Raw genomic sequence first — 13,979 nt, 5'->3', positions numbered from 1 at the left:
AGGACAGCATGTTTTTAAGGAGCTGTGTGCTCGACGAGCAGTGTGCTTGGTGCTTGGAGCTCGTGTGCTGCGTGCTGTGCGCTTCATGGTGTGAGCTTCGTGCTCCTTTTTGTAGTCATGCTAGGTAGTTAAAATGTATCTCCTGCTTTAATGTAAATATTGTTAATAAATCCTGTACACCTAGTTCCCAACGAAGAGCCAGGTCCTCCCTACAATCCCAACCACAGACATTATTAGGGTTAGTTTTCAGAAAAAAGATGTTGTTCCAAAACAGGCACAAACCAAAAGGAAATTTTTCACGCCAACTCGGATGAGAAGTAGGCTCAGTTCGGCTATTAATAGCTTAATCTGGTAACTCTGATAACTAATTCTGCCGTGTTGTCAAATTTGTCATCTTGTCAGCTATGATTGACCGAGGGCTGCTGCTGGGTTGCTACGGCATCTCTGATTGGCTCAAAATGCTGGCATTACCAAATTTGACAATCTGGTGAAATTTGACAGTGTCCACAATAACATCTCATTACTCCTGTCCCCGTCTTTGTGCACTAGCAGAAACACCGCACATGGGTGAGATTTTTCACACGGTTGGGAACCGTATGCACGCAACATAAGAGCAGTGTAGAAGAGGTGATGACATAATTGACGCAGTTGGTCCTTGCACGAGAAAAACCAGGAAAATGAGAAATGAAAAAGCAAGTGATAATGGTGATGATACTCCGACTCTTCTCTGTAGCATGTGGAAATACACACAATTAACTTGCACTGCTTTGCACAGCTGCACCTATCATCAGCGCCCACATCGCAGAATCGCTTGCTTAGTCAGTGAGCCTCTGTGATTTGTCATCCCAGATGGTTCAGGACTGCCCGAGACGCCGCATAAGCAACGCTCATTGGCTCAAAAGCACTGCTCGGGCAGTCCGGGACTGTCAGGGATGGTGCCTGTAGAGCAGCTCCAGGGATGGTGCTTGGTTCCAGTCTCAAAGGCCATGTATTTATGTACCGAAAGCACCAGGAGCTGGAAACATGTTAGGGCCATCATATTTTTGACACTGCCTCCGGGATATGCAAAGCAGTAAGCCTGTCGCAGCATGCCAATCTCGGAGGCCAAAATCGGGAAACTATAGATTGTCCGGGTGCATGGACACCAACTTTTCAAATTATCTGGTATAATTCGCATTGCAAATTACGGGGTACACAGATTCTACAAATGAACTAAACTTCAAGTAAACCGAAATTGAGTTATAGAGGTTTTTAATTTCCAATGGTCCACCACTGTTAAAAATTTTAGCAACTTGATTCAATTTCTGGCCACTTACATAATGTACACAGCATGCAAAAAATGGTTTTCTACTGATGTTTAGTGTACATAAAGCAATCTCATGGTGACCATAACCTATGCAGAGATCTACTGAGTTGTCTCTTTAGCTTTGGGACATCAAAATCAAATCAATCTATGGATTTTTAACCGCTGGTAAGAGCAGATATTTTCTAACTTATAGTAAATGGTTAATGCATAGTAAATAATTGTTCTAGTACTTTGTAAATGTAAACTTATTACTTAATTCTTGTTTAAGTTTTTGCTTGGTTGTGTCCATCCCAGATTCTTTTAGAACAAAATGTAATCCTCCTTCAACTAATGGGTAACCAGTCTCCATGGTCAGAATCTGTGATATTGTAGGAAGCTTCCGCAGGAACTTCTAGTTGGCATTAATAACTGTCCTTCATTTTTACAACAGTGGCTCCAGTCATGACAATTGATATTTTTTGTATTGCACATAATCTACCACTTCAGTGTATGTAGTAATTCCTATTTAGTTCATCTACATTGTTGTTCTGCATTGGATACATTTTGCCACAAGTACAGAAAGCTGGACAATTTGTTAGTTTGGCATAGTATAATAAGAATGTGGAATTTGGACAGTGTGATGAAGTAAACTGATTAGCATCAGTAAATTTATTCACACGGACATGATTGCACAATTTAGTTAATTCCCAAATTTTAATGCCAGCACTGTTCTTTGGTGGTACTTATTGGGGACAACCTGCCTTATGGAAGAAGCCTTTTGCGTTGATAAGATTGCGGATGCCTCTGGAAGAAACTCGTCCGTTTCACATGCACAAAAAGGAAATAGCATGTAATCTATAGTGACTTCTTGTGTATTTTATACTTAATGGTGTCAGGTTTCAGTATCTGAATTTTATTTTTGGTCAGCATGTGTGCTGCTGGTATGTTCATTTTCTTTTTCTTATTTAGCTTAATATATTTCTGGTGTGAATAATTTGCTGTTAGTGCCTTTGTGATTTTCCTTTTCCCCTATTCCATCCAAATTTAGTGCTGTTTTTCACCACCTAGCACTTTGCTTGGTGATTGACAAATGATTACAATTGCTACTTCCATCTCTCTGGTCTTTCAGATGTCCCGACCCTGCGGTTCTTTTACAACATGGGCTGTGATGTACGTTATTCTTACATTTCTGTTTTTAGGCACAAGCTGTTTGCTGTTGCTTGTTTTTACTGGCTGTACCATGGCTTAGTCTAGATACCATACAAAGGCACACTCTGCGTTACCATTCTTGGCAATGTACAATGGTTTAACTAGTGCAAAGTGAATGGTAATTAAATAAGCAACTCTATTCATCCCCCATCACACATTATCCAGGGCTTGGTGAAAAAAAAAAGTGCATGTGCCAAGAACAAAAGAAAAATAAACAACATGATGTTTCAGGCCCCGTACGGGTCCCTTGATTGCAATGAAGATATTGGAGGGAGGACTTATGGAAGCACCTTTCTTGCATAGTATGGGGTATCGCGTGGCGCGCTCCTCACAGGTTTGGCTTATGGCACTCAATAAAAACATGTGACAGCCCACCTGGACATTTCTGTAAGTATTCTCAAAATGAGGGAAGCTTCTACTCTCGAAATAATCTTGGGCAAACTGAAAGCACAGAATCGTTTACAGATGCTATATCTTTACCAAATACATACAGTAAATGCCACTGCACGTGATTGCAGCGATGGAGTCTCCCGAACTGGCGTTTAGCGTGAAAGGTAGGCAAACGCTGAGGGCAAGCTATGTGAAATATGTTCTTATAGTGTCTGTATAACCAAATGGAACATAACAGAATGAAGCTTCAATGCAGTGATCGCACGGGTTTGCAGTGACTGACTATGCGTCTGCATGCATGTCCGCGCACAATGTTTCTCTTTCACTGCGTGCGCGTTTTCGCACCGTGCCGGGAGCTTTAGGCTGCAGAATATGAGCATTTGACAGTACACAAGCAACCATTGTTGCGTTGAATAAGAACTGTTCAAAAATAATTTCGTTATAGAGACTTAGACACCTACGGCAACTGCAATGTGGCATCGTGACTATTCAATCTTTCTTTTTCTTTTAGATTCTTGGACGTTTTAATATTATTTCTCAAGTTGCGTCGCACTGTATGTTTATCGGTCTTCTCATTATGCAATTTCCGACTGCTGCTTTTTCGTAATCCAGTGCATTAATTCATAACACAAACATGACCATATGCCATGCCTTTCTTTAATGTGCTTCTTACCACTCCTTTTCCCTTCAAGTGAATTTGCCAGTATCTAGTACCAACAAGTTCATAGACCAAACTGTCATGACATTAGCTGGGCAGCGGATGCGGGCCAGCGTCTCAGTGCGCATTTTCTGCTGCTCACCGAGCATCACAGGCCCGGCACCGTAGCAGAAATCTTCCTCGCGTCTGTGCTTGATGCACACCCAAGTTGTAGCCGATGGTTGTTTGCCTGTTCTAAGTTTCGCGAGCCAAGCTTCACGCAGCTTCTTGTCCTGTGGCTACATTGTGAGTAAGTCTGACACTGGGCTCCGTTGCGTACGTCTGGCACTGCAGCACCGAGCAGTAGCCTACCATGCTGCATGCCTCCAAAGGCAGCCACTACCTATTGTAATGCTTTCAAATGTTGTCAAGCAGACACCCAAGGCGGGAAAGCCTCACCACTTAATCAGAACCGCGGAGCAGGTGGGACTTCAAAACTTCCATTTTCAGCCTGCTTCAGCGCTTCCGAAGCAGCCGATATGGCCACTGTGTCCATGTGATCCCTCATGCCACGTCGCGCCGACGGTGGCACCAGCTTTTTCAGTGGTGGAGCTCACCCCCAATAACCATGGGCACGTGGCAATAGCCGCGCCCCCATGCCTATATCTTCATTTTGATCAAGGGAACCATACGGGCCCGAAACGTCATGTTCTTTATTTTTCTTTTATTCTTGGCAAGTGCGCATTTTGTTGTCACCAGTATGTTTCATCAGACGAGATTCTTCCAAACACTTGACTATACCCAGGGCTTGCAGAAGCTGTAGCCTGCTTGCATCAGTGCTGGTTGAAGCAATGCAGAAAATATTGTGGCAGACGAAAACACAAAAAAGTAATATGCATTTTCTAAAAGTTTGCTGTGAGCATGCACCTTTTGTAGGAGACATACACACTTTATTTACTGGGAAGCTAGGAACACCAGGAACTGAAAAATTCATTGTGTTAAGAGCGATTTTTTTTCAGACTTTGCTGCTGCTGATTTCGCCACCTTCAGAAACATGTGTGGATAAACTTGTGCGAAGCATTACCTTCAAGATCAGGCAGCATGTACTGCCCAATCTCGAGGCCATAAGGGAAGCCTCGATATTCTCCCTTTCCCAAATTTTCCTAACGCTTACGCATTTAGGCTCGTCTTATGATTTAAGAATGTTGCATCAATATGAAAAATATATTCCGTTCCCAAAAAGGCTTTGCTCTTCGTTCTCCAAACCTTTCTTTTGTAAGTATTCTGATGAAAATGACTGAAGAGGGCCAGATATTTGCTTCTAGCAAGTTTATACAGACAAGTTCCTGAAGCAAGTGAGATTGCCAACAGCAGACTCGCTGAAAATGTCACTGTGCTTTAAAAACAATGTGTTGTTTGTCAATTTGCTGTTCCAAATTTGCTGATGCTTGTGTTCTGCATCTAAGAGTCGAGAGATTATTTATGGGAAAGGCTGAGTGGTTGACCTGAGCTGGTGAAATCTAAAAGAAAATTATCATTATTAGTGTGTGTATGTATGCCTCAAAAGGTGTGTGCTCAAAGGGAAAGAATATATAAAAAATTAAGTGGCTTGGGTGCTACTTGCTATTAAATTATTACTGGAGCCAAATTAACTATATTTGCATACTGCTAATAGTTATGTAACTGCAAGTACGATATTCATTAATGTAGCAAGTTCTTGCACCCTTTTACAATGCATGGAAGTCACCAGAAACTTGCAATTGTGTAACTAGTGAGAGCTCATCATTAATGCTGATGAGGGATGCAAGAATGTCACCAGCATTTGCACTCACTTTTCCCCCCTCTTCTATGTGCAGTACTTTCGGATGTACGGCGCCACTCTGCAGCCATGTGTGTTCCCCTCAGTACAGGGCTACAATGGGAACTTCAGCCTGACCATTGTGCCATACATGGCTGACTCCAGCATAGTCGTGCCTGATATCAGATGCACCGTGTCGGAGACTGCACCAAGCACAGACAGTTTCACTGAAGGCCTGAATGGTATTTGCTTTTCTTACTTATCATATTTGCCAAAATAACACGACCACTAGAGCTTAAAGGGGCCCCAAACTACCCCTCGAGCTTGGTGTAAGAAACAGTCAGCAGATAGCATACGCTACTGTGAATATCTGTGTAGGGCGTGGATCTCGCAAGAGGAGCGCAAATTCATCTCTCTAAACGTTCTTTTTTCATCAGAAGCCTGCATGTCTCTGTTCACGACGCCTTATTTTCTAATATAGTAGATTCCCATACGTGGCTGCTATTGGCCAATAGCTGACAATAGAAGGGAGATTGGATCTGTGTGCGTCTTCCGATTGTTACTGTGTATATTTACTGACTCAGTTTAATAAACAGGCTGAAGTAAACAAAAATGTGCTTTCTGATTTCAATAATAATTACATACTTCTGAAAGAAGCCGACCATCGTCTGCTCAGGCTCGGCCGTGGCTTCCCTCGTAGGAATGAAACTTTGGCCACCATGCTTATCAGTGTCGTACCTGTCAGGTCTCTCTAATTTCGACTAGTTTTGAACATTCAGCTAGCCTCGAACCATGCGAAACTTAAGGTCAGACCACACGCACGCTTGCCAGTGCACGCTCACCACTGGCCGTTCCTGATCAGACACCTTGGCAGACTTCGCTTCGTAATTAGCTATTGATAGCGCTTCAAAAATGCACAAGTTGGATGTGGCTACTATCCATCGATCAAGCTGGTGCAGGGCAAAGGGGTTCCCCACCATGTAGCACAGTTAGCATATGAGCGCGAGTGCGCACTCTAGCCCTGTCATGCATAAAGCAAAGAGTGCAGTTGCACGTAGCTGTGGTCTGTTGCGTAGCATAGATACAGTGGCTGCTGCGGGGCGCTGTTACGCATCCACTGGCTGAGTACACTGCGGCTCGCTGAATACGACCGCATTTGGCACTTCGTAGGCGCCAAAATGGGAAATAGTATCATCTATGTGCGCATCCAAAATCAGATTTGAACTGTGCACCATGGTGACATTTAGTTCGGATTGTTCGCAGTGCAAATCATTGAAGAAGGAGTGTAAATGGTGTGTTTGATTGCCAATAACTGCACTTCTGCTGAACATATTGAAGAACTTTTTGCAGCAATGTATTTCTGAAATAGTGTAATTTAACTATAAATCCATTTCTCTACAATGATAAAAAGTCGTTCAAGGCCCCTTCAACATGAGCACACTGACATTTTCACATCTAAAGTTATAAACATGTTGGCACAATTACATATACACACCGTGGTGCCATTTACAACAACCGTGGCTAGTAATTTAATGCAGTTTGCTCAAGTGTAGCTTGTATAATGCAAAGCATCCTTCGCCCAACTTTGTAGCATGTTCGTCAGTAGGTTCCTGTCTGCTAGTTTTGAACCTCCTTATAAAACAAATTGGATTCAGTGGAGGGTTTCAAAGTACGCTTTCTCAACACTGTAGCCTGATGCTCTACCCATTACCGCAGACATATGCATGCTTCTCTTTTGAAACTAGTGCTTTGAGACGATTGACGTGTGCATTATGTCATGTAACAACAATTCGATTAGAAAGTGAGAGCACGTGTGTGCATACAATTCTTTGGTTTAAGCCACAGACCTGAAAATGAAATGCAGGCAAACCTCGATATAAGGAACTTCAATATAACGAAATTCTTGATATAACGAAGTGTTTAACTTTTCATAACCTCTTGTCCATAGAACATCGTGTTTGGAACCTCAATATTCAGTCGCTGACCATTTATTCGGACCTCACGGGGACTGCGGAAATGTCCGAATAAACAGGTGTCCGAAAAAGCAGATTAAGAAAAAAAAATGAAATCCTTTATTTCCACGCACTTATTCGGGCTCGGCAGTAGGCTTGAAGAAATCGTGAATGCACCGTTGCACGCTGTTCCGTTTATGTGCAATCAGATACGCCTGAATCTCGGAGAGGGCGGCTGAAAGCAGGCACTGCTTGTACACGCTTCGCATGCGACGGCAGTGTAGCACATGGTGCGTCATCTACCGACTCAGCTACATGGGCTCGTGGCGGCAAGGTGTTCGTTCTTGCACTTTATGCTATTGAGACATCGTCTGGCGGTGCAGCAGAAACCTGACGAATGATCTCGCCGTCGTGGAGTTCTGCGCATGTCAGTACAGCAGTGTCAGCACCTGTGAAACTGTCAGATGAGACGGTGTCCGGAATCGCAATCACTGCGCAGGTCTCGGCAGAACATTTTCCGTGTTAGTAGGAAGCACATCGGGCGGCGACAAATCTTAGGCCTCCCGGCACCCGCTTGCCGGCATTCCCCAGCGCAGTCTGCGCGGGCACTGTCAGCGCCATTAGACACTTGACGTGAAGTTGGCGTGCTCGTGATTTCTGGCGCACCTCTCGGTCGTGACTGTGCATGGCTGTAAGCATGACTGAACTCATATGCAGCTGCGCACACTTCTTTAGAGGTAATCTGCTGCGTGTGGAAAGAGTGGGCGTGACGAGATGGCGTGGCGTCATGTAAGCTGTATTCCCGTGTGTTTAGTATTGGAGGTTGCATAATATTGAGTTTCGAGGACTCTTTCGAGCGAGAGGCAGACAAAGCATTCGCTCCCCGCTGCCGGCATTTTTCAGCATAGTGTTGTCCCAATCGGGCGACGCTATCAGCTGCGGTGGCGGAGTGCATGTGAAAGCATGGCTGGCTTTGATTAATTCGTAGCGCCGATGCAAAGATATCGTCGATGTGGCATGAAACCTTATCATTTCTTGCCGACTCCCAAATCATGAGCCTCTAACATGGCACATAGCCAGATTGTGGGATATGCCTAAAACTGGACAGGTAGCAGAAAATCATAGCATTGATGGCGTCACAGCAATGAAACATAAGAAACAAGATATAAACACGATGCACCAACATTGCCTGAATCGAATAAATTCATATACATAATAAAAAAAATTTGACCACATTGAAGAAAAAAAATGTAATGCTTTGGCCATACAACTATAAGGTTACATAGAGTTATCCATGTGAGCTTATTGAAATGTGTCTAAGCTTTACAAAATCTCAGGATGCTAAGATTGTTGTCTCTGCATGTATATTAGCTATACGGGCGTTAGTGATGCATTAGCTATACGTTAGCAGGCATTAGCTATACGGGCGTTTAAGTGATGCTACCGCTCTATTTCAGTGCAAGGAACACACCTTCTCAGTTAGGCTTAAGAGTTTTCAAGCTCTGCAGTGAATTTTTTATCATTACTGTGGTTAATCCCTTAACCGTTTCGGATGAGTACTGCTCGTCTTTGCCGAACTGTTCCAAAACCATTCTGCTTGAGATATCTCCTCTTGAGCATTTTGAATGAGACATGCTCGTTTGCGGACTCGTTGGTGTGTCACTTTACAGATGGCAACATTTGGTAGGTAACAAAAATATTCAGCATTAAATTAAAAAAAAAACATATAAGCAGTTTGGGCACAGAAATTGTCAAAATAGTAAAACGGTTAAAGGTTAAACTCCCAGGTTATATCTTCTTCTTTTTTTTGAATATGTTTTTGAAGCCTTGGTCTCAAATAGAAATTAATTTGTGTTTTTTGGCTCTTTATTTGTGCAATCATTTGTGTCATCCAACACCATCCATATATTTGAGTGGCTAGAAAACCATCGTCTGCTACCTAATAGCATCAAGGCAGCCAGATTCAAGAACTTTGTTATAAATGAAGGGGAATTGCCCATGTCCACTCCAGCATTGCACATGTTAAAATGACCCTGGGTAGTCTATCATAAAACTTGGGGGATTGCATGAACAGGCACAAGATTTAAGTTTCATTGTAGTTAGCTACATCATAACCTCTATTTTTGAATATGCCAGTTGTATTATAGTTATAGTGAAAGCTTTTTATTTTAGTGCTAGAACTTTAATGCATAATGCAGTTATTGTCAAATTATTTTTCATTTACACGTTGTAAATCGAGCGTATCTGCACCGGCCAGCTATAAAATCTTGTAACATACATCAAGGGTATGTTGTAATGATATGATCAAGTTCCTCAGCTTGAAGAGTGGTTATTCTTTTATTTTTAAGGAACAGATCATTGTTACAGTGAGGCGGCAAGAAGTATGTTACAGTTCGTTTAATTTGCATGATGCAGATTAGCTCTTGCCAACTTGTGCAACCACTGTGCATATTGAAAAGACCAGTGCAATAGTTTGCGTTGAATCTTTACTTTCAGAAGACGGCTCCCTCTCCTCCTCATTACCTGGCTTTGGCACTGTCCGAAATGGCAATAATTTGGGCACTTCACCATCCCACAGCTATGAAATGATGTCACCAGCTGTTTCCCAACCTCAGAAGTGAGTGCACTGTTACGATGTGTGGTATGGCAGGAGTGTTCTATGCGTGGTGCACACGCCAAGCTTCCCAGTTCTAGTCAATCTCTGTAGTTCTCTGGTTCTCTCCTAGTCATTTGAAAAACTTCTGAGCAGCAATGTAACATGCAGTTTTTCCATACCTGTGATAAGTAGCAGTGCCACTCTAAGATGACTGCAGCCATATGTCTGTGCCTTGTCACACTTTGGAATGTGTACATTCAACACATGCCACCAGTACTTGACCTGCATTCAGTATTTTTTCATGTGTTCGCAATTTTTGCAGCGGTGATATTTTCTTGACATGCATATTGCATTTCTCTGCACATGTGGGTGCAGCGTACATAAAAGGGATTGCTGTCCCAGTGCCAAAAGAAAATGACACTTTATCGATAACTAAGAATCTGCTTTTTTTACGCTTTGGAAATCTATGCAGTAGTTCTTGTATAATATAAGATGCTTTGTTTGAAAGCTTAATGTTAATGTCGTCATTGTTAGTAGGAGTTATGGCTGACAGCATTAAGCTTTACTTTTAATCCCACTGTGATACCTAATAGAGACAATACACTGTTAATTGCACATGTTTTGGCACTGTGTATTCATCAAAATTCCTAGTCAAATGTACCAATGTACACCTCCATGCTCCCTCATTCTAGTCAAACGTGTTAAAGTGGCAGTGCAATACACACACCGTTCTTTAAAGTGCAGCATATTTCATTCACATCTTGTGTCTCATATAAAAGGCCACTATTTTTCATAGCTTGTATATTTGTATTGTTCCAAGCCCATCATAAACTTGTGATACTGAACAAATGTGACCTTCAAAGTGCCATAGTCCCTGATATCTTTGTCTTAGTTTTCTTTTTTGTGGGCCTCCTCACTGACAAGCCTTACTACACACAATTCAGCTGTTACCTTATTCTTTCAGTACTCTTCCATACACAAGCTAATTGTACTTGTGATCATCAGTGATTTGACAGCTTGTATATCTACCATGCCCAGCCATTGCCACAAGTTACATAAGATAGCTTCTTGACCCTATGTACTTGTCGTTGAGCAAAACTCTACAATAACTGCATTTTTTTTCTTTTCTTAGTTTTTTGTAGTACTTAGTGTCTTGGTCACTGTTTACTCAAGTGTTCTGACTTTTTCTTTTTTTCATCTTGTGCTCTCATTACTAGCCATGATCTCTTTGCCCCTCTTCTTGATATCCATCAAACTAAACATTTTTTAAATCTCCTGTCAGTGGATGAAAAGCTGTGTTTCTTGATTCCTGTCATATGAGGGGGAAAATTTTTTTTAGAGAATGGTACAACCAACTCTAACAAAAAAAATATTGTTAAAGAAAGGCAAGACCAAATAGGACATTTTCTCTGCCATGCTGTGATAGCATTGCACATGTATTCGTGGTGCAGTGTACCTGGATTTGTTTTCGTTTTCTTTCGTTCCCTGTTAAAGAGCTGCAAGGTGCCAGCTCATGTCTTAGCAATTATATAATTTTTGTTTAAACATTGTTACATTCAGAAACTGAAGTTCAAGTGTCACTGACCCTTTTTCTTCATATGAAGTATTTTGGGGTCTGGTCTGTTGCTTATTTTAACCTATAACATACCCAACATAGCTTTGAATAATGTATGTGTGAACTCATTTCCTCAAAAGTTGAGAAAAAGATGTTTACTGCTTAGTGCCTATGCTTTTAACGTTAAGTCGTGGCATCTTCGGCCCTACTTTTTCCTTATGCCATTGAAACAGTTTTGCATTTTGTCATTGTTTTGTCTCAAGAATCGAGACACGTATCTCACAACCAATGTCTTCCCTGTTTAAGCCATCTTTGTTGGGTCTCTAAAGAATTGAGGCGCATATGTGTCACAACCACAGTTTTTGCTATTTAAACCTGACACATTGTTCTGTCTGTTTATTATTGGAGATTTCTATCCCTCTAAGGTGATATCAGAGTACTTTTGTTTTGGACGTGATAGAAAAAAGAGCACTGTCACTTTGTTTCCTCTACATTGTATCTATTGCTAACCACTAACTGCCACGCCCACTTTTTACTTCTGTAATTTTTTTGTACATTTTCTTCAAATAAAGAAGACCTGAAGCACAAGGGATATCGGTGTTATTTTTATTGGCAGCAGTCGCTTGTCCATTGCCTTGCAGTGCTTCCATATATTACAGAGGAACTTCATTTGTGTTCACTTAGTTTCTGTGCTCTATTTATTTATTTTGTTAAACAGCAAGTATCGTACCTTGATATAATGAACTTAAATCCAGGATGTGGTTGGTTATGTTTTAATTAAAGGGTAGTGTCTAGTTATAACAACGAAAATGCACCCGCCGTGGTGGCGCAGTGGTATAGTGGCTATGGCATTGCGCTGCTAATCCTAATGGCGTCGGATCAAAACCCAACCATAGCGGCCGCATTTTGGTGAGGGCAGAATGCAACAAAGGCTGTATGCCGTGAATTGGGTACATGTTAAAGAATTGCAGGTGATTCAGATTAATCTGTAGTGCCCCACTACAGCGTCCCTGATAATCAAATGGTAGTTTTGACGCGTAAAACCGCAGAATTAAAACTGAAAATGAGGGATTACACATGAAGCAGACTTGTTTGCATGTGCTTCAAAATACGTATTCTGGTAGCAAAAATGTTACCGGCCGATTTCTCAGACTGCTCTTTTTTTCGGACTTGCCTGTGGTACTGCCACCTGTCCTGAACCAATTTATAACGGCAGTAGCTGAAAATTCAGACGCCCCACTGTATTTCGCGCATAAACCACGCACTCATTGCCAATAACTTAGGGCCATAAACAAAGTTGCTATGTTGACTAACCAAGAAACCGAAATTTTTGGTCCATTCGATTGTAGCGGCACTTATAAACTATAGTGGGATGCAAAAGTCTGCAGTGAAGCACCGCCCACGCCCTCATAACCGCCACTCGCTGTTCCTCTGCGAGGCTGCAAATAGTTCGGACTTCAAACTTTCCCTGTTACCTAAACAAGGCGGTAACCACAAAATAAAATTATAAGCGCGTAATTTTGTATGTTTTAACTGGTCTATTATACTTAAACGGCAAAAGTCGAATTCTTAATTGGACTGAAATAAAACGCATGCTTTGCAGCAACTATTTATGGTCAAGTTTTATCATTCTTTATTTATTTATTCATCAATACTGCAATCCCCACTGGGGATTTTAGCAGGGTGGGAAACAATACATATGTAAAGAACACTATAGCAAATCAGGTCAATAGAGCTTGAATAGCAGTGGCACAGCAAGATAAATTTTTACTCAATGCTTGAAACAAACACCAAAAGTGATGACTTTAAAACTTGGTCATTGGTTAGATGATTCCATTCAACCACTGTTCGTGGAAAGAAGGAATACTTCAAACAATTATTACGCATACTAAATGGGGTTATTGTTCGGCTATGTCGTTGCCTAGTAGCATAACCAGATGAAAAAGTAATTATTCCCGTGAGATCTCTCTTATAATGACCGTTAATAAGTTGAAAAAAGAATTTTAGTCCTGATACACGGTTTCTTTGCATTAATGGTGGCAGTTTTGCTTTTGTTAAGAGGTCTGTCAGTCTGTCAGTGCGTCCGAAGCTGTTACAAATGAAACGAGCTGCTTTTCTTTGCACCATTTCTAACTTGTTAGTGCCAGTTTTAGTAGAAGGGCCCCAAATTACACATGCATAGTCTAGGATCGGCAGAATTACAGCTTTATATGTGAGTACGCGTACAGTGGGAGTAGAAAGTTTCAAAGCCCTCCTTAAAAAAAATAGCTTGCGGTTAGCATTAGCTAATACATATTCAAGGTGCTTAGTCCAAGTGAGGTCATTTGTGATATAGACTCCGAGATAATTGTAATGTGTTACTTCGGAAATAATTATGTCATTAATACTGTACGGAAATGTTGGTTTAAGCTTCTTATGTGAAATAGACATAAAAACACTTTTCTCGAAATTAATCGACATTTGCCAGGCATCGCACCAGTAGACAATTTGTTGAAAAGCATCGTTCAGCAACTCCTGGTCAGTAATATTGTCTATTTCTGAGTACAGTACACAGTCA

At 41.6% G+C, this 13,979-nt stretch overlaps 1 protein-coding gene across 2 annotated transcripts in view; it reads left to right on the top strand.

The window, feature by feature from the left end:
* The window catches only part of LOC126536845 (OTU domain-containing protein 4-like), an 81,604-nt gene extending 69,590 nt beyond the window's left edge, over positions 1–12,014 (top strand). For both annotated transcript variants that reach the window (XM_055073559.2, XM_055073558.2), the window contains 3 exons: positions 2,415–2,455; positions 5,378–5,561; positions 9,768–12,014. In XM_055073559.2, the coding sequence (XP_054929534.1) occupies positions 2,415–2,455; positions 5,378–5,561; positions 9,768–9,892 (350 nt within the window). In that variant the 3' untranslated portion in view covers positions 9,893–12,014. The remainder of the gene's footprint in view (positions 1–2,414; positions 2,456–5,377; positions 5,562–9,767) is intronic.
* Positions 12,015–13,979: the final 1,965 nt, after the last annotated feature.

The sequence above is a fragment of the Dermacentor andersoni genome, chromosome 4 (genome assembly GCF_023375885.2).
Source record: "Dermacentor andersoni chromosome 4, qqDerAnde1_hic_scaffold, whole genome shotgun sequence".
Taxonomy (NCBI): Eukaryota; Metazoa; Arthropoda; class Arachnida; order Ixodida; family Ixodidae; genus Dermacentor; species Dermacentor andersoni.
Note: the sequence above shows the minus strand (reverse complement) of the source record. Positions and strands in the feature narration are given on the sequence as shown.